This window comes from Chaetomium globosum, genomic scaffold, assembly GCF_000143365.1.
Source record: "Chaetomium globosum CBS 148.51 scaffold_4 genomic scaffold, whole genome shotgun sequence".
Lineage (NCBI taxonomy): Eukaryota > Fungi > Ascomycota > Sordariomycetes > Sordariales > Chaetomiaceae > Chaetomium > Chaetomium globosum.
Window position 1 is genome coordinate 1,686,435 of NT_165979.1, and position 23,524 is coordinate 1,709,958.

The window sequence follows — 23,524 nt, forward strand, 5'->3', positions numbered from 1 at the left end:
CCCAGTCATACACACATACAGACCCCACCAATGACAAGACAAAAAAAACCAACCCACTCAGCACTCAGCACTCAGTATGCCTGCCCCGGCGCCGGACTCACATCCCCCTCGCCATCATCATACCCATCACCCCTCCACCCCCCGTGCTGCAGGCGCGGACTCGGCGCGCGCCGCCCACCATAGCGATCATCCTTGGCCAGGGGCACCGGCGGGAACGCACCGCCACCGCCACCACCACCACCACCGGCTGGGGAGCGCGGCCGACTGCTACCTTGGCCGCCGTTGCCATGGCCGAAGTGGAATGAGGGGTTGATGGGGGGCCCGCCGCGCTGGTTGCCGCTGTGGTTGGCGTGGGGTGGGCCGGGTTGTTGTTGTTGAGGGCGGGGCTTGACGGGGCGGGTGGAGAGGCAGGTGCGGGGGACGACGCCTTGTTGGGAGCGGTCGAGGCGGATGCAGAGGGCCTTTTATGAGGGCGAGGGTGTTAGTTTGGGTGCGGCTTGGTTTGGGGGGGAAAGGGGTAGAAAGGGGGGAGAAAAGGGGGGACATACCCAGCCGTCGTCATACTCGTGGAGCAGGCGCACTAGTTGCCCCGCGTACAGGCCCATCTCGTCTTGCAGCGTCGGCTTGAAGTCGAGTTGCACGCGGTGGACGGTCGACTGCGAGGGCCCGCCAGCCGCCGCAATGGCTGCCGCGCTCGCCGAGGGACCCGGGGATTGGCCCGGCGCCACCGAGTGCATCGAGAACTCGGTCCCGGACGGGCTCGGAGGCATGGCGTACAGCGGTGAGGGGGGTTTGGTTAGGTCGAGGGGTTTGGGCAGGTCCTTGCGAATCGAGGTCTTGCGCGTGAGGTTGGACACCATGCTGGGCTGGCGGCGGTTGTCGTCCTCGTCGTCGCCGAGGATGGGCGAGACTCGGTTCTGGGATTGAGTCGGATGTCGTTGCGACGCCGACGCGGTGGTCGAAGGAGCCCATCGAGCTGATGGGGCTGACGGGTTCGTCGGGCAGCCGGTTGTTGTCATGGAAGGGGTTCGGGTGCAGGCTCGCGCTTGTGTCGGGCCGGCTGTGATCACCGTGCGGGCTGGCCATAGTCGGGCGCTCCCAAGCGCTGCCGCCTGTCGGGCGGCTCAATGCCGAGTTGGAGACCGGGTTGAGAGTCAGGGCGATGCCCCGGCTCTGGCGCCTCTCGCCATGTTGGGCGTTAAAGTTGGGAAGGAACTGCGTGACCGGGCGCAGGCTAAGGCGCGGAGCCTTGGCCGGGGGAACTGGCCGGATTTCGGCGCTGTCGGCAAAGGGACCGTTGATCTTCTCGTCGTCTTCGATCTGCTGCCTCCGCCTTGCGAGCTTCTTCCTCCGCGAGTTGAAGATCAGATACACGAGGACAAAAATTGCCAGAATACCCGCCAGCGCGCCGATGACAATGCCAGCCTTGGCCGCCCCGCTGATTTCGCCGGAGTCGCTCTCGCTTGGCTCCGCGGTTGCTGACGAGCTCGGCGTGCTCGTTGACGTCTCTGCTACAACCAAGGTGGTACTGGCTGCGGTCGTCGTCGCTACTGGCGCAAGCGCAAGAGACGTAGCGTCGGCATCATCGAGCGGTGGACGAGAGATGGCAGGTGGCAATACTGCCGGGGGGAGCGATGTCGAGGTGCCATCTTGCCTTTGGTTTATCCTCGGTGGGCTGTCCGGAGATGCAGCACCCCTCCTCTCTGCCTGACCCGGGGCGAGCATATCCCTAACCTCACGCTTCACCACTACCCACAATTCTCGCGCTGCCATGGTCCTCGGTGTGCAGTGCGTCGAACCGCACTATCTGCCGCCGTATCGTTCTGCTGGTGTTGCCGATCAATTTAGAGCTGGCCGTTGAATTCCCACTCTTAAGAATGATAATCGCCTGCGTCCACAAAGCATCCAGCCCGAGGGCGAGACTCGGGTTTCACGTTATTGCGAAGATGGGTACGAAAAAAAAGGGAGCGAGGACAAAGAATGGATTGTTGCGGCGTGGTGTATGCGCGGATAAAGCGATTCGATCGGAGTTTTGAGGAAAAAGGAATGTATATAACTAGTTAGTTCTCGCAAAAAAGAAGGCCACGAGAAGGTGTCAAGTCTCAGCCAAGCATCATATCACAAGAAAAAAAAAAACCACCGAAGGGCTCGGGAAGATGGTCGCCGATAGCAAGAGGAGGCGCCGGCGTGATGTGGGAGACGAGCGCTGCGAAGTGCTTGGGGAGATGGGGTTGTTGGCGCTAACAAAGAACCTGGGTGCCCTGCTCCCCTGCGAGTGATGAGCAGAAGTGTGGGAGTGTGGGAGTGGGCTGCAGAAAGAGGTGGAGGTTTGGTTGCACCCCAGCAAACCGGGGTCACCAGGGATCAGCGTGCGAGTTGGGCGCCGCTCATCCTTCGCTGACAGGGTCCCTTGGGGATGGGAAACTTTGGCCCTGGTCTTGCAGGCAGCTAAGGTACGATACCTCGTTAGCTGGCTCGCCGCTCGACGAACGAATGCTGCGCCGCTGGCGAAGCTGCCGTTTACAGGAGAACCTGGTTCTGGGATTTTGTTGGTTCCGGCTGTTCGTGTTGTGAGCTCCAGCCCGCGTTCGCCCCCTTTGGGCCAACATCGGAACCAACAGATCATTGATTCCCGTCTCCCGTCGGGAGCAGGTTTCCGCATGGCCACAACACTCTGTGTCCATGGATCGATGTTTCGAAACCAAAGGCAACCGCTGCTCGTCTGAACTGAATTCCCGCCCGTGTTGCTTGAACGGGACCCATCTTGAGTGTCATTTCAGGGACCTGTTTGCCTTGATTGGCCGAACCGTGGGAAGCGAGATTGCCGGCAACAACGCCATTGGACAGCAACGAGTGGATCTGCAGACCCCCGCCAGCGTAAATTTGGCAAGTATGGCTCGCAAGGTCAGGCCTGGGGTCTCAGCGCATGGACGATGCGAATTGCGACATGCTTTTCCAGAATCAGTTAAGTCTTCAACGCTCAGGGATCGAGTGGGGACGATGTGACGACCTTGGTTGTCGGCTTCGTCCGAGCAAGATCAGGTTTGCGGTTTCATAGGGTCGAACTTTTACACCTGTGTCTTCGACCTTGAAGTGCTGAGGGATATCCGTGGCTGAGTCAAGCTGAGGGAGGGTCAGATGCAGCTCAGCTGCAGCGCCGACAGTTGTAGTTGCTATTCTCAGCGCCACCGTTGGTTGGTGCCTCCTTAAAGACACAGAGTTAACTGCATCCAGAAAACCCGCAACGGATCCAAGGTTGCGGGGACAAAAGGATTTTCCCAATACTACAAACCACCAAGAAATTGCTGTGGTACCGATCCCGAACCGGATTTCGTTCAACTCCAAACGAGCGATCACCAGTGGTAAACAAACGGGCACCCAGCATCGGTGACACAAGCACTCACAAGGCGGCACTACCGTCGATTTGAAACAGCCGTGGCTTGCAACGGCGCCCAGGAAAGAGAGACATTGTGGATTCGCTTCACCCCGCTGCGGTCGCCTAAGTGGGGAGATGACATCGCTCAGCCTTCAGTTGCCTCTTGATGTCTCTTGCTGGTGCGATTTTGATCGAGCCTCCGATTTTGATAGGGGGGCAAGTGCCTTGTTTCTGTGTTGATCCCGTCGGACATCTTGCACAGGATTGAGACAAATTCGCCCCAACCCTGAAAAGACGACAAACGGAAGGAGGCACAGTGACAGCTCGATAATCACTTCCGGATAGGGCAATTGGCGCCGCCGATCGCCCCCAGGAACCGAGGCTTTGCAGTCACAGTTGCAATCTTCATCAGGATGAATTGACAGTTGATGGCCGTTTCCTCTATTCTGGACACATCATGAATAAACTACACGTAGCTTAAGGGAATCGAAACAGCAGCAATGCTGGCGATTGCTCCTTACTTAATCTATCCCCGACTCGCTGTGCCGTCCCAACCCTAGCCCGATGTTTGGATGCTTTCATGAGCCATACGTGGATATCCGTCTACTCTGGAAAGAAGAATCATTTTCAAGCCGGGGGCATTTGTGGCGTCGGATTAAGTCCATATTCATCCGCACATCAATGTACAGTGTTGTGTATCGCAAAGCGGCTTTGGCATCATCGCTCGATGTCACACTCGATCCGCGAGAAAATCCGGTTGGGCCGGCCATGTAATCTCTGTCGTGTAGTACGCTGAGGCGACGTCGCGCGCTGAGCCGCCTGCTTCGCCGCTTGGGGGTGGTTTAAGATGGCCCAGCAACCTGAAGGAACTTTCAACTCCGCAAGCCAATCTTGAAGAAGCACACTGTGAGTTTGGGGGCGTCTCTGCCCGGCATTACTGGCTTGGCCCCTGGCCATAAGCACCGTGCGGCTGCTGAGGCCAGTACTGCTGCCCTTGCTGCCCTGGTTGCCCTTGTTGCGGCTGCTGGTATCCGCCAAAGTATGCTGCGTTGTATGCGCCCGCCGCGGGAGGTGCCTGCGGCGCAGCGCCAGGTACCGGCCATGCCGGGGTTTGGGGGGGAACAAAAGGCTGCGCATAAGTAGTTGCATGTGCCGGCTGCTGGGGAGGGGGTGACTGTTGGTGGGGAGTCGTTTGAGGGTATTGGTATTGCTGGCCCTGGTTTTGGTTCCAGGCCTGATAGTTGAAGTTGAAATTGCCTGCGGGGGGTTGATGATGCGGGAGAGGGATCTGTGGTTGGGCAGGCGGCGAGTATGCCGCGACGGAAGGGGGCACATAGGGGACATGAGGCGCCGGCCATTGCGCTGCGGGTGCCGGAGGCTTTGCGCCGAAGGGGGGAGGGGGTAGATGAGGGTTTTGGAGAGGAGGTGGCGGGGCGTTAGAAAAAGCCGTCTGGGGTGAGGAGGCGCCGTCCCGGCCATACTGTTGATACGAACCGCCGCTGCTCCCCCGTGAGCTGTGTCTCCGGTCGCCACCCCGATGGCCACCGCCGCGCTGACTGCGCCCACGGAAATCGCCGCGCCCTCCGCGGTGCGTTCCGCGGTGACCTTGGCCACGACCGCCACGTGGCGGACTGAACCCGCCCTCGGGCTTCGGGGGCAAGGCGGGAAGGGACGGTGGCCCGCCTTGGCCATACCCAGCAGGTCGGGTCAGAGGCTTGTACGGGCCATCTTCGTCCTCGTCGTAGTTGAGGCCGGAACCAGCTGCCGGATTAGGAGGCAGGGCATGGCCAGCCGCATTGCTCTGGTCCCGCCCGCCGCGGCCCGCCTTACCTCCTCGCCGTTTTTGCTTCTGCGCTCTCTTGTACTCGGCTTCCTTTTCATCGTCAGAGAACTCCATTTCCTCGGCAGGCAGCTCCTCGTCGTGAAGATTGCTGGCATCGGTGCCCTTGGCTTCCTTCAACGGCTGTGTGAAGACGTAGTTTGCGTGCTGGACCGAATAGTAAATCGGCATCCCGGTGGCCAACTCGAGGCTCTTGATCTCGTCCTCGGTCGAGAACCCGACCGTGTACATGGGGCTCCGGACATTCCCCAAGACTTCGGCCAGCGCGCCAATGACTGTCCGGTCTTCCTTGCAGAGCACAGATCCCGAATCTAGCACCTGCACCTCTCCTGGCGTTTGCGATTTGATGACAACGGTGGTCTCGACGATAAACTCGATATTTCCCAGGCGCTCAATCTTCATCTCTGGTGTGATGTTGACGTCGGGCTTGGGAATAACGGCTTCGGCTACCTCGTTTTTGGTCCGGAGAGCTGCCCCGGTACCTTTGGATTTGCCGTTACCGTCGCCGTCTCCATCACCATCTTCAGCCATCAGAAGACGCGCTGTCTCTTCAATGCCAAGCAGGGGGTAGTCGCCCCCGTCTTCTGAATCGTCATCCGAGTCGCTCTCCGAGCTGGAAGACTCCGAAGACGACTCGTACGGCGATGAATCAGCCTCCCATTCCGGCTGCTCCCCCTCTTGTTGCGCACCTGTCGCGCTCTGTTGTTGCGCCGTGTTGCCTTCCTCCTCATTCTGGGTCGGTTGGGGGGGCTCCGTGATGTGCGACATCATACCGTCAAGCGCGGCCTCGAGTGCATGCGTAACATCCGGACTGGGCGCATCGTCACCCGTCTTCATGTCGACATCGGGCACTGGGGCTTCCACCACCTTTGGTTCTTGGTCGGGCATCTGGATATCTCCTTTCGTCTCTGGGTGGGCAGACATCGCGTTCGTGTCGCCTGTGTCGAGTTCCATGCCATCAACCATCTTATCAGTCGCTGTGCTTGTTTCTGTCGCCACCTTTTCTTGCTTCTCTTCTTGCTCTTTTTTCTCCCACTCCGCATCCCCGTTAGTAGCTCCCTGAGCAACCGTATCCTCCCCCATTATACTTGCGGCGGCGGCGATGAGATCGGGAGCGAAGTTTTCGACAGGCAGTTGCTCGTTCGGTTTCGCCTCGCCCAGGCCAGGAATCTGAAAAGGTACCCCCGCCATTCTGTCGACCTGACAGTGAGCAAGTCGCTTTGCTAGGCCTGGCAACCAATGGCAGGTCGTAACAACAATATTGTTGAAATGAAACCCTCAAACTGCAGATATGCCGGTTGACAGGACGTGCCTTACAGGACTGGGTGATCGAACAGAACCGATAAGTCGCAATCCGCCGAGGGTTGGAAAGACTAATACAAGGAAGAGAGTAAGATAAGGGGCGCAATTGCAGATATGATACCACGAGATATCGAAAAGACCTAAAAAACAAGGCCAACTAGAAACGATGTACTCAAGGAACTGACAGTGAAGATTTCGATTCCGAATAAATTATGGATCTGGAATCTGAAAAAGTTCATGGCTGCCAGTCAGGGTGGGATGGACTGCAGAAACGCACGGGCCAAAGCGGGAGCGCTATTCCTCCCATAGACTAGCGCCTCTGGGCGTCTCAAGCTTCCAGCTCAGTGGATGCTCAACAACTTCCAGATTCCAGCTCCAACATTTTGCAGCCGAATGTTATGTTGAGGTCGTTGCCAGTGCCAGTGCAACCTGGAACTGTCAACCCCCGACCTAAGGACCAGATCACCAAGTACGACAATGGCTCCCAAGGCCACGCCCAAAGCTGAGCCCAAGACGGCATCAAATGAAGAAAAGAAGATATTTGTGCATCCGTCAGCCAAACATGCCCGTAAAACGTAGGGTCACATTAATCACGTTGCAGCTGTTGGGACGACGGCTGACAGAATATCACTTCACAGGGCCATCAAGAACGCCTTTGCGATTGAGCCCATTTCGGCTTTCTACATGTTTCTGGGTGCCAACCTCATAGCCGCCCTCTTCGCCCCGATCCAGGACTGTGACGAGACCTTCAATTACTGGGAACCCACGCACTACCTCAGCCATGGCTATGGGTTGCAGACGTGGGAGTACTCCCCCGATTATGCCATCCGCAGCTGGCTATACATTGCCATCCACGCCATCGGCGCCAACTTCCGCCGCCTGCTACCACACTCGACCAAGGTCGCCGAATTCTACTTTCTCCGCTACGTGCTCGCCTTTGCCTGCGCTCTCTGCCAAACGCTCATGTGGAGGGCTGTCTGCCTGGCATTGAACCCACGTGTCGGCATTATCTTCATCCTAGCACTAGTCTTCAGCCCAGGCAACTTCCATTCCAGTACAGCCTACCTACCGTCCAGCTTTGCCATGTACATGGCTATGGTGGGCGCCGCCTGCTTCATGAACTGGCGCGGCGGCCTGAAGACGTCGCAGGGCATGTTCTGGTTTGCCTTGGGCGGCGTCCTCGGCTGGCCCTTTGCCATTGCCTTGTGTGCACCCTTCGTTTTCGAGGAGGTCTTTTTTGCCATGCTGAGCGATAAGGAACGTTTCTTCGAGGCGTGCATCAGGCTTGTGCGCGGTGTGGTAGCGACGCTGGTGCTAGTAGTACGTGAACCCCCACCCCGTTTACATGTTCCCATCTGCTAACTCCACATCAAGGCCGCCGATACCGCCATCAACGCCTTCTTTTACCGAAAGCTTGAATTCGTCTCGTGGAACATCATCAAGTACAACATCTTCTCCAACACCGGCGGCCCTGACCTCTACGGCACCGAGCCGTGGACCTTCTACTTCAAAAACCTCCTTCTCAACTTCAACATCTGGTTCATCCTCGCCCTCCTCTCCCTCCCACTCTTCCTCCTCCAAAAACTCTTCTCCCGCCGCAGCACAGGCGAGTCCTTCCAGTCCGGCCTACGCACCGTCGTCTTCCTCTCCCCCTTCTATATGTGGCTCGCCATCTTCACCCTCCAACCCCACAAAGAAGAACGCTTCATGTACCCGGCCTACCCCTTCCTCGCCCTCAACGCCGCGCTCGCCCTCCACACCTTCCTCACCCTCTTCGGCAACGCCGACCCCAAGACCTCCCTCCTCGGGCGCATCCCCGCCAAGCTCAAGCTCGCCGCGATCCTCCTCCCCCTCGCCGCGTCCGCCGCCATCGGCGCCGCGCGCGTGTGGGGCCTGCACGCGGGCTACCACGCGCCCCTCGCGGTGTACACCCCCCTCACGGACAGCGCCGTCGCCGGGCCCGGCGACACCGTGTGCCTGGGCAAGGACTGGTATCGGTTCCCGACGTCCTTCTTCCTGCCGCGCGGGATGCGCGCCAAGTTTGTGCGCTCCGAGTTCCGCGGCCTGCTACCCGGCGAGTTCTCCGAGGCCCGCACGGGTTTTGGGTTTTGGAGTGGTACCTGGCTGCCGACCACGGGGATGAATGGCCGCAATGAGGAGGATGTGGGCAAGTATGTGGATTTGAGGGCGTGCGTGTTTTTGGTGGATAGCCATTTCCCCGAGAGGGTGGGTGCCGAGGAGGGGGAGTTGCCGCCGAATGAGCCGGATTATTCGAAGGATGTGGATCGTTGGGAGGAGGTGCTGTGTCTGCCGTTTTTGGATGTGGAGAGGACGCATTTTCTGGCGAGAGCGCTGTGGGTGCCGGACTGGGAGGTGGTGCCGGAGCGGTTTAGGAGGAAGTGGGGGAAGCATTGCTTGTTGAAACAAAAAAAATAGGAGCGGCGTGACGATTAATGATTATGGCTTGAAGGTGGTGGGGAAGGAATAGCGTAGATAGATAGATGTTTGGTGAATAGGTGTTTTAGTTGTTGATAGATTTAGCCTGAGTCGGCACATGTGAGAAAGACGTTGAGTTGAGTTCATCGCCATTTCATGGGTGTAAATCATCTTTGCCACTTAGGCAGTTACATGTATAGTATACAAGGCAAAATCCTCCACATGATTGTCCGACGCCAACCATGCCTCTCCAGGCGCATAAGTCCATATCGCGACACATAAACCGGCGAGCATCAACGGACCCATCCAGCCTATCTAATGACCCTCAACCACTCGGCATCCCAAAACGACTATCCAGCAAGTCAGCAAGTCATTCCCAGCCCAGTGTTAAAAAGTGAAGGGGGATAGCGATTAAACAGTGCAGGGGTGGCGACGGAGATCAAACATACCACTTCACAATGGTCCAGCAACATCTCCTGGTACCCAAGCCACGTCACCGGCTGCATACTATCTTCTTCTTCCTCGATATCGAGAAACTCGATCTCACCCGGCTCACCGTCCGGCACACCCATGTCGGCCACGCCCGGCACCGGCCCGAACGACGGCCACCAGATCCGCTTGTCGCCGCCCCACGTCGCGGGTGGACAGTCGAACCTGGTCTTGTCGGGCGGGTCGCTGTATGAGCGGACGACGCGCAGACCGGCTTGCTGCTCGGCGGCCGTTGGGCCTGCTTCCTGTGCTGCGGCCGGTTCGGGGGGAAGTAGGCGGCGGAAGACGAGGGCTTTGAAATCGACTTGTCTTCCGATGCAGAGTTCCTGTAGGTTGGGCATGGTCGCGAGGAAAGGCACGGCCATCTGGTGCCAGCGGTTAGAGGGACAGGCAGGGTGGGTCTTGGGCAAGCGCGTGTAGTGTCTGGTGACCGGGCAGAAAAGCTCGTCTGTCAAGGCAAGCTGACGCAGGTTTCGGAGGGGTGCAAAAAGTAGCGCGATATCTTGTGACTTTTATGCATGTGGTGTTAGTCCGATGGGCAGATGAAAAGCAAACACGGGAAGGGTGGTGGCAAAAAGGGAGGCGATCACTAACGTTAACATCCATACTGGCGACATCTGTGCCAAGGCAACCTTCAAGAAAAAGCCGCTCGATTTTGGGGAATTGCAAGACAATAGCTGTTTGGCTGTGGTTAGGCCATGCTATTTGGGCACACTCTCTTACAACGGGGAACTCACCTTTGATATCCGCAGCAGTCCATCCTTTAACCGTCGACTTGAAGATGGACATGGCCCGGAGACGCGGAAACCCCCCCTTTAATGCCGTAATCTCCCGGGACAGCCTGGAAGGGTGCCCTTGTCCGGTACCTCCATGGATATTGAAGTTGACGGCCTCGAGGTTGGGGAAGCACGGGAAAATACTGCTCATCTGGCTGGCTGTCCGCACGTAGAGCGATTTGACGGTGGGAAATGACTGGTACCTGGGGTTTAAGTATGACCGCAAAACTACCTCTATGCCGTGCTTGCCGTTATCTGCTACGAACCGTAGGTCTGTAAGTTTCGGCATTTCGAGCAGCAGAAGAGATAGTTCCACAATGAGTTTCTCTCGTGTCCAAGGGTTTATTTTGCGGCCAAACGTGTGAATAATTCTTGAGCCGATGCATCTGATCGAGAGTGATCTAGCGGACTGCATTAGCTGATGAAACGAAAAAATGGGGATAACTAAGGCGTGAATTACGTGGATTGATGGAGGAGGCCTTGCGGCCCTTGCCCCTCGATGCGGATGTTTTGAATGTGCTGGGGCAAATCGTCCTCAGCCATCCACATCCGGACCCGACGTAAAAAAAGCAGACAAATATTTCGGAATCTCCGGTTTACTAGGGACAAGGACTTGACGCCCGCTTTGCTATACTGGTCAAGAGGCGTGCTGTCGTCGAACCGCGTTGCCACCCACTCGGCAATCATGCAAAGGATCTCAGTGGGAAGACCCACCAGGTTCGTTCTGGCGTTCATGGTTGCTAATGCAGAGCCGGTATTGTCAAAAGGGACCAGTGTTGGCGATGAAAATGCTGTTGACGAAGTAGCTGGTTGACGGATCGCGTTGGTTGAATACTTCTGGTAGTCAAGTTGAAGGCCTGCATTGACAAGAAGTTGACGGGTCGCTAGTTTGTTGCACCGGGGAAAACGGTGGAGGGGAAGAGGGCGAGGGGAGTAGATTTTGGATGGGAAAACTCTGTGGTTAGCACTGTGTTTGAAAGTCTGCCCCGTTTTCTTGTGCGTGGAAAGTGTGACGTTGTCTGTAGACAAGTAGAGCCGTATCGCCGGATTGTTTTGTTGGATGGTACTGAGGTTTGAGATATGGAAGAAAGTACCCAGGTGCCTTATGTACCTAGAATTTCACTTGCTGGGGCGACCATGTGAGGTGGTCATCTCCTCACGGGGTTCTAGTTCGGTGTCACTTTAGAATAGTAGTAGGGACAATTAAGTTCATTGACATCGCAAGCAGCCTCATTCTCCACCAAAACTGGGTGTGGCTGGAGACCAGGGCACGATTAGATGGATATACCTAAGATAGCCTGCAACATACGGTAGGGCCGAGCGCCCTGGTCTGGATGGCACCTGCCATGGAAATACATTGAAAGTCTGAACAGCCGCTAAATGCATTTCCCTCGCATTAATAGTATTAGAAGTGGTTGCCGGCCTTTGAAACCCAGCGTCATGATATTTTCCCTTCCCGGTACTAGCCAGCAGGGGATATTAGGGGGTACGCCAACTGTGGCCGCTGTGAGAGCGTGACGCTCATAAGAGTGGAAGGGCCCGGCCTGCCTAAGCACTTCCTTCAGGTTCTCTTGAATTCCGTCAGAACATCGTCACCTTAACCATCCATGCCCACCCAACTAACAGTGGTATCAACCACGCCAAGAACATTGCCCACCGTGTTCGATCCACAGCACGTAATAGTCGCATCCATTTCTTGACCCTCGTCTTGAGCATCCTTGAGTGTGGACACGTCCTGGTGCCATAGATTAGACAACCTAGGCCGGGCCGCGATTCGCACTCGATGTGCTCTCTCCTCCGTTGCATTAACAACCTGTTTCCGGTATTAGCCGCTGTCACGCTCGGCCGCCGAGTGAAAAGAGTTGATAAGAAATCAAACGGGGTGAGTGGAAAACGGGGAAATGAAAATAAAATAAAGAAAAATTAAGAACATACTTGACGCTGCCCCGGCAAAACCTCAAGTCGCTCCCCAGATCACAGCGCGAATCACTGGGGCACTCCAAATGCAGTAGCCGCCGCTCCATGAGCCATTCCACTTTCAGCTCCACACCCGTATCGACCACGTTGTAGAAATAGCGGTTGGTATGTTTGAGCGACAGCGCATCAGGGTAGATGAGATGTTCCACGATGAGTAGGTGGATCTCGGGAGGTAGGCTTGCGAGGGTCCGGCGGCGACGTTGTTTCCGAATTGGAATCGCTTCCGGACTCGCGGATAATATGGAAGATTCATCCTCTTCGGGTGCGATTTTGCGATTTTGTGATTCGATGGCCGACCTTTCGAATCCGGCCGGCGCCGGTTGCCGGACACGGCGGACGAGGGATGCCATGTTGGTCACGGTCGTTGGCTCAGCTGGTGGATTGCGGGGCAGGATTCGGGAGTTGGGTGGGTTTCAGCTGAGACGGGGATGGAAGGCCCGGGCGCAACCAAGATTCGGGCTGAACTTTGTGCGGTGTTGCGGTGCGGTGGTGCGGCGAGGTGCGGTGCCTCAGCGGCGGTGGAGGAGAGGTGAACAGATGACCTTGGGGTAGTGATCAAGTTTTGTTTTGCTCATTCCTGCTATTTCGGAGGAAGCCAACGTCTCGAAACACAGCCGCGTTCCATGTGGCCTTTTGGCCGCCAGGCCGGTCGGTCAGCCCTGGCGATAGGCGATCCCAGATTCGGGAGATGGATGCCCCGGCTAGTGGTCAGGTCAGGCTCTTTTTACCCCTGTTAGGCACAAGCCGGTGCCTGGCTAAACCTAATAGGGAGACTTGACGGTGGGCAGTTGCGTCATCTTGAGTGACTCGTCGTTGCAGGCTGCAGCAAGAGCATGCCAATACGAAGTGTTAACCGTCGCGGCGACTTTTTTATCGAGTCATGAGATCCAGATCGACGGTCTGCAGCACTTGCTTGACAGCGAAGCTGGGGGGCTTACGAAGAAGGTAGTCAGTGTTTCTGATGACCGTCACCGGGTAGCGAGAAGCTGCGGCTTTGGCTCGCTCTGGTGCCTTTTTTTACTTTTTTTTTTTTTTGGCACGCTTGGTCGGTGCGTCTCTGGGCAACAGTAGCCCATCGCTTGTCTTCCACCTAACTACCTCCGGAGAGGGCTCCCTGAAAGCTGCAGTAGCCCATTCCAGAGAGGAGAGATGCCCGGCGGGTTTTGCAAGGCGACGGGATTTGGAATCTGCAGGGCTCAGGGGAACCTGCACGCGGGAGCTCACAAAGACGCAGAGGCGCACAAATGCACGCAGTCGCGAATCACCGGAGTTCCATTGAAACATGGCCCAGGCGTGCCAAGTTCATAAAGCTTGGTATTTCTCAGAGATCCATTTCCCCCACGTGAGCACGCGTGGGCGGCAATCCAAGGGACGATCTGGGGTTACCTAAGTGGTGGGCCTCATCGTTGGATAACTAACTAAATGAGGGGCAACCTACCTAAACCTACCAAGGCAATCCGACGCGAGGCTCTCAGCCTGCGTGTTGGAATATGTTGCAACACCTCGATTGCGTCTGAGCAGAGCAGCCGAATTGCTATTATGAATTAAGTTTGCTAGAATGGCGGACTTTACGTCGGACAGCGGGAGCGACTATGGCTACGACCTGACGACGTCTGATGAGGAGCAGGTCTGGTCGGTTATCGATGAACTCGCCCCAGCGTCGCCACAAAACCGTCCCGCTCCAGCGAACTCTTCGACCCATACAAGAAACCAAATCGCATCGAGCCCGTTCGACCCAAACAACAACCCCGATTTCGACCCCGATGCGAGTCTTGTTGAGGAAGCCGTTGCTGCTATTACCGATGATGATCTGAGTTTTGATGTTACGGAGCTCCAGGAGGACAACGATGATGCTTATGGCCAGGGTCAAGGCGCTGCGTATGTGCAGCGGTCTGCCACGCGCAATGGCACGCCGGAGAGTTATGATAGAAGGCTCGCGCCTTCAGTTCCAGGGGACGATACCGGGCTTGCTTCATTCGTCGCTACGACCAAGCCCAGGCCCATGCCCACGTTGCTTCCAGGCCCGGACGTTAGCTACCCGGATCGTGAGTTGTTTCCCGCCGCCTCCTTGCGCAAATCGTCTAACTGACCTGAAGCGATTAGTGAGTCGTGCGCTATCTGATGCCCAAGACGTTGAACGTTCAAAAAGCGTCAAACGTAATGGCGCAGCCACCGACAACCGGTCCCCATTGTTGCGCTTTCGCACATTCCCGATGAAGCCGTTCTCCGTGTCAGACCTAACGGCCGGGTCGTGGTGCGAGCTTCAGTATTATTACACTCTGACCAGACTACCCGGCGGTAGAAAGACGCAGACAGCAGCGATGAAACGCGGCACCAAAATCCACGAGAAGTTGGAGCGCGAGCTCTTTACACCCGTTGAGGTGGTGATCACCAAGAAAGAAGACAACTTCGGCCTGAAGATCTGGAATATGATTCAGGGTCTGCGCACACTTCGAGACCAGGGCTTCACTCGCGAGTTTGAGGTCTGGGGTATGGTCGAGGATAACTTGGTCTGCGGTGTGATCGACAGAATGAGTTCGGAAAACCCGGACGCGGAGCTGCAGGAGGACGTCTTGAGCAATCGTGGGAGTCAAGCCATCACGAACTCACAGCCTTACGAGTTGAGCACTCCGAGTGATTATGAGATCTTCATTAGCGATGTCAAGACCCGGGGCAGCGCCTCCCCGCCGCCACAGCCCCAGGTCCGGGTCTCGCTCATCCAGCTCTTTCTGTACCATCGTTTCATGTCCGATATGGCGTCCGATAGGCTGGACTACATGCGTGTGTTTGAGCGCTACGGCCTCAACCCCGACGAGCCCTTCTCTGACGCTTTCATGGCGCAGATCGGCGCGGTCCATGACGAAGTTTTCACCGAAGTCGATGCCGAGACCGCATCCATGCTTAGCGACAACGAAGCCGCCGATGTCGATTCCAATGCGGATTTTGTGTCGGCCCCTTCCAGCCCTTCGCAACTCTCCTTCAGTAGTCGCCCCGAACCGACGCTAAAATACGGCACTCTCCGCTCCCTCGTCTCGCTTCTCTAAGTCGAATTGGCACTCACCTTCCCCCGCGGCGCGTTAGACCTCGGCAAGATAGTAGCAGTCGAGTACCGCTACCGCGGGCGGGACTCCCCGCCTGCGAGCCCCACCGATCCCCTCACCACGGCGACAACGACCACAGACTCAACCACCAACCCGACCGGCCCCGGTCCCAACCCCGAGCCCGAGCCTGAACCCGAACCCGCAACCGAACCCAAGCGCGGCTCCGTCATCTGTACGCACACCTTCTTCGTCGAGCCCCAGACCCTCGACCTGTACCTGGCCGAGACGATGCGCTGGTGGCGGGGCGAGCGCCCGCCGCACGGCGTCAGGCCCGACGAGGCCGGCTTCAAATGCCGCTCGTGCGAGTTCCGCGACGTGTGCGAGTGGCGCGCGGCTATGGACCGTGAGGGCCTGCGGCGCGCGGGTATGAATAAGAGGGCGCGCGAGGCTGGTGTGTCATTGGAGCCGGGGGTGGAGGGGGAGGTGGAGGTGGAGGTGGAGGCGGCGGCGGGTGGTGAGGGGGATATTGAGGATGGTGGTGGTGTTGGTGGTAAAAGGGGTGGGCCGTTGAAGGGAGAGGGGAGTAAGCGGAGGGGGAGGCCGAGGAAGGCTGATAAGGAGAGGGAGAGGGAGAGGAGAGGGAGAGGGAAATGGATATGGACGCGGACCCCGAGGTCGAGGCGGAAGTTGAGGTGGAGCTGGAAGCAGAAGAGGGGGCCAAGAGGGGGAAGGGGGAGACCGAGGAAGTCCAGGCCCGGTTTGGGGGCGTATATGCGTAAGGCGCGTGAAGCGGCCACCGCTCAAATATGATGACGTCCTGGTCCATTCTGGTGGATTCTGAAGGTACCAGGATGTTGAAAAGGGAAGATGATTTCATGTTTTGCGTGGATAGGTAGTTAGATACCCATCACATAACGGATGTTGTCAATGGAATTGGACGCTGGCAATACTGACCCATTTTGCGGACCATACCAATGCCATGGACGACATCACTGATGCAAATAGTTGTCACGTCACAGTTTTGGATCTGGGAATAACAGGTATCGAAGCTCTGCCTATGGGAAAAGGCCGAGCAGTCATAAGAAAAGCCTTACACCCCCCAGCCCGCTAATAGCACCACCACAGCCCATTTCAAACGACAAATGATTAAAAATGGTAAATCGAGTTTCTTTCCACTAGATGCTTAGTAGCTCCGCCCGAACATGCACCACTGCTCCGCCAACCGGGTGCACTCCGGGCTCAGGCACTTGGTCTCGCCCTTGACCAGGCCCTCGGGCTGCTCGAACGGAATGCACAGCGACTTCATGCCCATGGAGGGGGCCTTCTGGCCCTCGGGGGTGTTCTCGGCGGCGTCGTCCGCCCGGCCGGCAGTCAGCTCCTTGATCTTGTCCTCGCACGCGGGGACCAGGCAGTGCGGGATGATGACGACGTTCTTGGCGTCGAGCGCGGGGACCACCTCGTCCCACTTGGTGATCTGTAGGCGGTGCGCCCGGTACGCGGCCTCGGCCTTGTTGTACATGTCCTGCTGGATCGTCTCGAGCAGCTCGGGGATCTTGGTGGTCAGCTCGGTGATCGGGATCGTGCCCTTCTCGCCCGTGTCGCGGCGCGCGTAGCTGACAACCTCCTTGGCCGCGTCCTTGGGCCCGAATTCCAGGCGGAGGGGCACGCCCTTCAGCTCCCAGTCGTTGAACTTCCACGCCGGGGTGTAACCGTCACGCAGGTCGACCTCGGTTCGGATGCCGGCGTTCTTGATGGTGAAGAAGATCTCATCGAGGTGCTTGAGGTGCTTCTCCTTCTCCTCAGCGGTCATCTTCGCGGTAAGGCCGACGGGGATGAGGATGGATTGAATTTTGGCGATGCGCGGGGGCAGGACGAGGCCCTTGTCGTCACCGTGGATCATGACCATGACGCCGATGACACGTGTGGACAGACCCCACGAGTTCTGCCAGACGTTGATGTGCTTGCCTTTCTCGTTCGGGTCTTCGACGGTGATGTCGAACATCTTGGAGAAGTTCTGACCCAGGCAATGGGATGTGGCGCCCTGGATGCCCCGCCCGTTTGAGGGAATGTACCCCTCGACCGTCGTTGTGTAGTAGCCACCGGCGAACTTCTCAGCCTCCGTCTTCCTTCCCCGCACAACCGGAACGGCGAGCAGTTGTTCGTAGATGCCGGCGTACAGCTCGAGGATTTGGAGAACCTCCTCCCCAGCGAGTTGCTCGGTTAAATGGGCCGTGTGGCCTTCTTGCCAGAGGAACTCTCTGGCTCTAAGGAAGGGGGTTGTCTGCTTGGCTTCCCAACGGACGACGGAGTTCCACTGGTTTAGGCGGAAGGGGAGGTCGCGATGGCTGCGAATCCACTTGGAGTAGTCTGTTCGGTCAGAGAGGGATGGCGTGGACGTGAGCGGGGGTCACTCACAGGGGTACATGACCGCTTCAGAAGTCGGGCGCACAGCGACGGGAACTTCGAGGTCCTTGTCACCGCTATCGAAGGTCAGTACCACGCCTGAAAATGTTGATAACGTTGTTGGACTTACGCCTTTGTTACCCACGCGAGCTCGGGGGCGAAGCCCTCGACGTGGTCCTTCTCCTTCTCCAACGACTTTTGCGAAAGGAACATGGGGAAATTGGTCTCCTCGACACCCATTTCCTCGATCCGCTCTTGGAACCACTTTCGGATCGTGTTCCAGACGTACATGGTGGCCGGGCGCATGATGAAGAAACCCGAGATTTCGGTGTAGTACTCGATCATCTCGGCCTTGAGCACAACCTCTTGGTACCATTGTGAAAAGTTTTCCGTCTTGGAGACAGTGATGCCGATGATGTCGTCCGTCTTCTTGCCGCCAACAACAGGGAGCGACGCTTGCTTTGCGGCCTTCTCAGCCTTTGCAGCAGCCATCTTGGCCTGCTTCTCGGCCTTCTTCAACGCGCTCTTGGACTGCTCTTTTCCGTCCTCCATGGTTGCGGTGGTTCGTAAAGTTGCGGGAACGAGTAATGGGGCCAAGTCGACGACAATTTCCTGGAATTGGCGATTTTAATATGCCCAACTGTGACACACGCCGGAAGTGAGTCAAAATTCCGGAGGGGGAGACGCGGGCTGCTTTTTTGATGCCCCGCACTCAGCAGCGCTATCAGCTTCAAAACGAGGGGCACCGTGGGCTTGGGCCGCGACCGATTGCCAGGGAGATTGTGGGTCGCCAGCCAATAAGAGTGTCGCATCTCCGTTGACAGCCGGCATGGGATTATCTCCCCTCCGGGAAAAAGTCCCTGAAGCTGCCTTGCAGCAGCAGCGAAGCTTCGGAAATTGCTGGAGCCTGTCGACATACCCGACTTTTGGATCGATTTCCCCTCCCCCTCCAACCTTCCCTTATCGGCCACCAGTCAACATTACAAGCCGAATACTTTTGCGATGGCCTCCATGTTTGAACAGCCGGGCAACGGCACCCTGTTCCTCGGTGGACAAAAGATCTCGGGTGCAGATATTCGAGACCAAAATGGTCGGTTGTTGCCCAGTCGAGAAGTTGGCTCCAGGAGCTGATGCAGCTCCGAACTTGATGGACTCCCGCTAACTCAACCCACAGTCATCGCTACCCAGATGATTGCAAATGTAGTCAAGAGCTCTTTCGGCCCTAGCGGCCTGGACAAAATGATGGTCGACGACATTGGCGTGCGTCCCGTCCTTTCTCCTTACCCCGCCAAGTAGCAACCTAACAAGAAGAAACAGGATGTTACTGTCACAAACGACGGCGCCACCATTCTCAGCCTTCTCGACGTCGAACACCCTGCCGGGAAGATTCTAGTTGACCTTGCGCATCAACAGGATAAGGAGGTTGGCGATGGCACGACATCGGTGGTTCTGATCGCGGCCGAGTTGCTCAGGAGAGGAAACGAACTGATGAAGAACCGGATACATCCGACAACCATCATCACGGGCTACCGCCTGGCCCTCAGGGAGGCGGTCAAGTACATGAACGAGCACGTCAGCATCAAGGTGGAAAACCTGGGTCGCGAGTCGCTGCTCAACATCGCCAAGACGTCCATGTCGAGCAAGATCATCGGCTCGGACTCGGATTTCTTTGCGAACATGGTTGTCGATGCCATGCACGCCGTGAAGACAACAAACAACAAGAACGAATCCAAGTATCCCGTGAAAGCGGTCAACATTCTCAAGGCCCACGGCAAGGGCTCCCTCGAGTCGATCCTCGTCAAGGGTTACGCGCTCAACTGCACCGTGGCCTCGCAGGCGATGACAACGCGGGTGCAGGATGCCAAGATTGCCTGCTTGGACATCAACTTTCAGAAGGAGCGGATGAAGCTGGGCGTCCAGATTACGATCGATGACCCGGATCAACTCGAGCAGATCCGGCAACGGGAGGCAGGCATGGTTATTGAGCGGATAGAAATGATTCTCAAGGCCGGGGCGAACGTTATCCTGACGACCAAGGGCATCGATGATCTCTGTCTGAAGCTGTTCGTTGAGAAGGGCGCGATGGCTGTGCGTCGGTGCAAGAAGGAGGACCTCCGCCGCATCGCCAAGGCTACCGGCGCCACCCTCCTGAGCACGCTCTCCGACCTCAACGGCGACGAGAAGTTCGAGCCGTCATACCTTGGTTATGCCGAGGAGGTGGCACAGGAGCGTATCTCGGACGACGAGTGCATCATGATCAGGGGCACCAAGGCTCACTCGTCGGCTTCCATCATCCTTCGCGGCCCTAACGACTTCCAGCTCGACGAGATGGAGCGATCAGTGCACGACAGCTTGTGTGCCGTCAAGCGGACGCTCGAGAGCGGCAGCATCGTGCCGGGTGGTGGTGCGGTCGAAACGGCCCTGCACATTTACCTGGAGGAATTTGCGGGCACAGTCGGCTCGCGGGAGCAGCTCGCCATCGGCGAGTTTGCGCAGTCATTACTTGTGATCCCCAAGACGCTGGCCGTCAACGCCGCCAAGGATGCCTCCGAGCTGGTTGCGCAGCTCCGGTCAAGGCATGCGCTCTCGCAGCGGATCCAGGAAGGGGAGGCGAACGAGGACGAGAAGACGGTGGCACGCAAGAAGGCGTACAAGAACTACGGTCTAGACCTGATGAAGGGCAAGGTGGTGGACGAGATCAAGGCCGGCGTGGTGGAGCCCAGCATCAGCAAGATCCGACAACTGAAGAGCGCGGTGGAGGCGTGCATCAGCATCATGCGTATTGATACCCTGATCAAGCTGGACCCTGAGCCGCAGGCGGAGGATGATGGCCACGACCATTAGAACGGATATGCCATTATAATGAAAGCAATGAAGAGTTCGGATGACGGTCAAGAGATACCGGAATACCAAACTTTTGGAACAACCAACCATCACAGCTCCTGCTCCTCCTCGGCAGCGCGGACCCGGCCGCCCTGTGGATCTAGGCGCCGTGTCCATCGCTGAACGTTTCCGCATGCTTGCATACGTGGAAGGTGACGGCGAATGTTTTGCTGATCTGTTTTCATCCCTGATGCATCCTGTGACCCAGTTCCGTGCGAGCAGCAACGTGCGGCTCCGCCTACCGTCGGCTTAACCCGCTTTGCCGCTGTTCTCCGTCGTTCCAAGGCTGGGAGCGGTGTCCGGCGCCGACCAAGCGAGAGCGGCAACGAAGCCTGTTCGCCGACCGTTCCGCCGGGAGCCGACGCAGACATCGCCCTGGTGACGTAAAACCGCGGTCTTTGGGCGGCCCCGCGCATCCTTATCCTTGCGGTTTCTCGGCGTTGCAGTGGGCATCTGACCTTCCTGTCCGGGGAGACTGGCCAATTGCGCAACAGGCGTGGTGGCCCCGTTGCTCCGCATCGTCGGCTTCCTCTTTGAGGAGGCTGTTTGATGTCGTTTTGGTGGTTTATTGGCGTGTTGAAGCAAGCCTTTGCCAGATTATATTTGTATTGTTGCCTGTTTGATAACAATCTTCTGTTGGCCAAGAAGGAGAGAGTCCGAGCTAAACATGTACGGTGCTGCACACACGTGCTATTTACGTCAAAGTCAGCGCTGCGATATGCACCCCCCTTGCAGGCTTGGACAAGAAACGGAATCCACATCCCCCTCAGTTGGTGTGTGTTTCTGAAGTTTCCACTCGTCTTGTGGTCGCTCTTACCCGGGGTTTAAGATCCGGATCTGAACCGGATCTCTCGCTGCTTTGTTCCGCCCCAGATTCTCTTTCTTTTTCTCCAGGCTCGAGTCCCGATCTTTCCCCCACCATCCGGCTTACACCCGACACCACCAACCAACACCTATCGATTGATTACCAACACCATCTACAAGTAACATCCAACTTGACAACCCACATCCCAAAAACAACCACCCCTCAATCCCCACATCAATCTTCACCACCACCACCAGAACAAAATGGGCTCCACAAACTCCCCCCCAACCACCACCACCACCACCACCACCACCGACCTGACCACTCTCCCCCCCGCCACCTCCTCCACCCTCATCCTCACGCACCCCACCCCGGCCGAGCGCGAGCGCACCGCCCGACACACCTATCCCACGTGGGGCTTCGCACTCGCCGAGGCGGACTACCTGGCGCGCGAGGCGTACCTCACGACCGTGCCACTGGCGCGCGACGGCGGCATCACGCACTGGATCCTGACGGACGCGCGGCTGCCGCCGGACGGGCGGCCGATCCTGTCGTCGTGCGAGAGCTTGCGGAAGAGAGCGGTCGTGGTGAATGCTGCTGCGAAGGGGAGGAGGGGGGAGGAGGGAGGTGGTGGGGTGTTGGTGGAGGGGGTGGCGCATGGGATTGCGAGCGTTTTTACGGAGCCGGCGTTTCGCGGGAGGGGGTACGCGAGTCGCATGATGAAGGAGGTCGGGGAGAAGTTGAGGGTGTGGCAGGCGGGTGCGGCGGTGGCGGCGCCCGGGGTGGCGGTTGCAGTTGCGGAAGGGGGGGAGGTGGCGGTGGAGAAGAGCCATTCGCTGTTTTCGGTGTTGTATAGTGATATTGGCAAGACGTTTTATGCGAAGAATGGGTGGGCGCCGTTTGAGAGCTCGCATGTTTCGTTTAGGCCGGTGGAGGGTGCCGCGGCCGGGGGGGAGGGCCAAGTCGCGAAGGCCCTGGGGTACCATGAGCTGGCGGAGCTGTGCGCGGTGGACGAGAAGTTGCTGAGGGCGGATCTGGCCCGCCGCCGGGACGGCAAGCCGCATGTGGCCATCTTGCCGGAGCTGGATGCCTTGCTGTGGCATCTCATGCGTGAGGATTACATGACCAAGTCGATCTTTGGAAAGACACCAACGGTCAGGGGTGCGGTGGCTGGCGAGCCCGGGAAAAGGATCTGGGCGGTGTGGATGAGGGGCTACTACGGCGGGCTGAAGAAGCTGGAGGGGAATGTTCTGCACGTTCTGCGGGTCGTGGTCGAGGATCCCAACCAGCCCGATGAGGAGCTGGTGGCCGGATTCCGGTCAATTGTGCAGATTGCACAACATGAGGCGGCCGAGTGGAAGACGCAGGATATCCACATTTGGAACCCGGATCCGAAGCTCAAGGGCCTGGTCGAGAAGTGCGGGATTGAGTCCGAATTTGTCAAGCGAGACAAGGACAGCATCGCTAGTTTGAGATGGTATGGCGAGGAGCCAACTACCGAGGTGGATTGGGTGGCTAACGAGAAGTACGCCTGGTGCTGAGTGCGACGGGAGAAGGAGAAGAAGGAGAAGAAAACCAAGTATTGTTTGAGAATGTATCAGCTTGCGAACAAACGGGTGCCTACCTGTATTCAATCCTGCATTTAAAGTGTTGTGCCTAACAGTTACGAACCGCGCCACTCCTTTAAACTTTGGAGACTACACGACACTTAGCAATGACAATGACGAACGTGTCTAGCTTCGTTTTCTAGGTTAACGAAGCCGGCCCGTCGATGTCAGTTAAGTCCATCCCAACGAAGACATCGGATTCAAAACTTAGACATACTAGCTGCGGATGCGACTGCGCTCCTATGCGTTCCGCTACACTGAATCGCTATTAACCTAACCACTACACCGCGGACATCTCGCAGTCGAAGCCCCATCAGCTGCGCCTTTAAAAGCTGAAGTCATTTTCACTCCGGACAGATCCTCCCCCTCCCCAGCCACAATTAGCCTGACGGTCTATTCCCTGCCATCCAGCGAGCCTCCTCTCTTGTATTATTTTGTCCCGGCATTTTTCACCCAAATAGCCACACAGAGAATGTCTCCTCGGCCGTGCAGGTACAGTGATCCGACGAGGCGGATATTCTTTAGCCTCGGATGGGATGTGGGGAATAAGGTCGAAATAAAAGCCTCGGGGTCCATGCCGAATGCAAAG

At 57.4% G+C, this 23,524-nt stretch overlaps 9 protein-coding genes across 9 annotated transcripts; 4 read left to right on the plus strand and 5 right to left on the minus strand.

The window, feature by feature from the left end:
- Positions 1-71: 71 nt before the first annotated feature.
- On the minus strand, positions 72-1,773 carry CHGG_04247 (uncharacterized protein; the record flags this gene model as incomplete). The annotated part of the gene is made up of 3 exons (XM_001223460.1): positions 72-461; positions 549-985; positions 1,071-1,773. The coding sequence occupies 3 exons, from the start codon at positions 1,771-1,773 to the stop codon at positions 72-74; spliced, it is 1,530 nt and encodes a 509-aa protein (XP_001223461.1).
- Positions 1,774-2,973: 1,200 nt separating this feature from the next.
- Positions 2,974-3,469, minus strand: CHGG_04248 (uncharacterized protein; the record flags this gene model as incomplete). The annotated part of the gene is made up of 2 exons (XM_001223461.1): positions 2,974-3,202; positions 3,405-3,469. The coding sequence occupies 2 exons, from the start codon at positions 3,467-3,469 to the stop codon at positions 2,974-2,976; spliced, it is 294 nt and encodes a 97-aa protein (XP_001223462.1).
- Positions 3,470-4,310: 841 nt separating this feature from the next.
- Positions 4,311-6,407, minus strand: CHGG_04249 (uncharacterized protein; the record flags this gene model as incomplete). Its single annotated transcript, XM_001223462.1, has 1 exon — positions 4,311-6,407. One exon carries the CDS (start codon positions 6,405-6,407, stop codon positions 4,311-4,313), a length of 2,097 nt encoding a protein of 698 aa, XP_001223463.1.
- A 588-nt stretch (positions 6,408-6,995) lies between these two features.
- Positions 6,996-8,954, plus strand: CHGG_04250 (uncharacterized protein; the record flags this gene model as incomplete). The annotated part of the gene is made up of 3 exons (XM_001223463.1): positions 6,996-7,093; positions 7,157-7,838; positions 7,893-8,954. 3 exons carry the CDS (start codon positions 6,996-6,998, stop codon positions 8,952-8,954), a joined length of 1,842 nt encoding a protein of 613 aa, XP_001223464.1.
- Positions 8,955-9,265: 311 nt separating this feature from the next.
- Positions 9,266-12,546, minus strand: CHGG_04251 (uncharacterized protein; the record flags this gene model as incomplete). The annotated part of the gene is made up of 8 exons (XM_001223464.1): positions 9,266-9,304; positions 9,404-9,952; positions 10,038-10,120; positions 10,181-10,422; positions 10,486-10,605; positions 10,680-11,076; positions 11,529-11,560; positions 12,155-12,546. 8 exons carry the CDS (start codon positions 12,544-12,546, stop codon positions 9,266-9,268), a joined length of 1,854 nt encoding a protein of 617 aa, XP_001223465.1.
- Positions 12,547-13,754: 1,208 nt separating this feature from the next.
- CHGG_04252 (uncharacterized protein) lies at positions 13,755-16,047 on the plus strand (the record flags this gene model as incomplete). Its single annotated transcript, XM_001223465.1, has 3 exons — positions 13,755-14,241; positions 14,300-15,225; positions 15,289-16,047. The coding sequence occupies 3 exons, from the start codon at positions 13,755-13,757 to the stop codon at positions 16,045-16,047; spliced, it is 2,172 nt and encodes a 723-aa protein (XP_001223466.1).
- Positions 16,048-16,420: 373 nt separating this feature from the next.
- CHGG_04253 (uncharacterized protein) lies at positions 16,421-18,192 on the minus strand (the record flags this gene model as incomplete). Its single annotated transcript, XM_001223466.1, has 3 exons — positions 16,421-17,604; positions 17,653-17,717; positions 17,771-18,192. The coding sequence occupies 3 exons, from the start codon at positions 18,190-18,192 to the stop codon at positions 16,421-16,423; spliced, it is 1,671 nt and encodes a 556-aa protein (XP_001223467.1).
- Positions 18,193-18,642: 450 nt separating this feature from the next.
- On the plus strand, positions 18,643-20,484 carry CHGG_04254 (uncharacterized protein; the record flags this gene model as incomplete). Its single annotated transcript, XM_001223467.1, has 3 exons — positions 18,643-18,730; positions 18,815-18,900; positions 18,958-20,484. 3 exons carry the CDS (start codon positions 18,643-18,645, stop codon positions 20,482-20,484), a joined length of 1,701 nt encoding a protein of 566 aa, XP_001223468.1.
- A 1,107-nt stretch (positions 20,485-21,591) lies between these two features.
- On the plus strand, positions 21,592-22,869 carry CHGG_04255 (uncharacterized protein; the record flags this gene model as incomplete). The annotated part of the gene is made up of 1 exon (XM_001223468.1): positions 21,592-22,869. One exon carries the CDS (start codon positions 21,592-21,594, stop codon positions 22,867-22,869), a length of 1,278 nt encoding a protein of 425 aa, XP_001223469.1.
- Between the last annotated feature and the right edge of the window lie 655 nt (positions 22,870-23,524).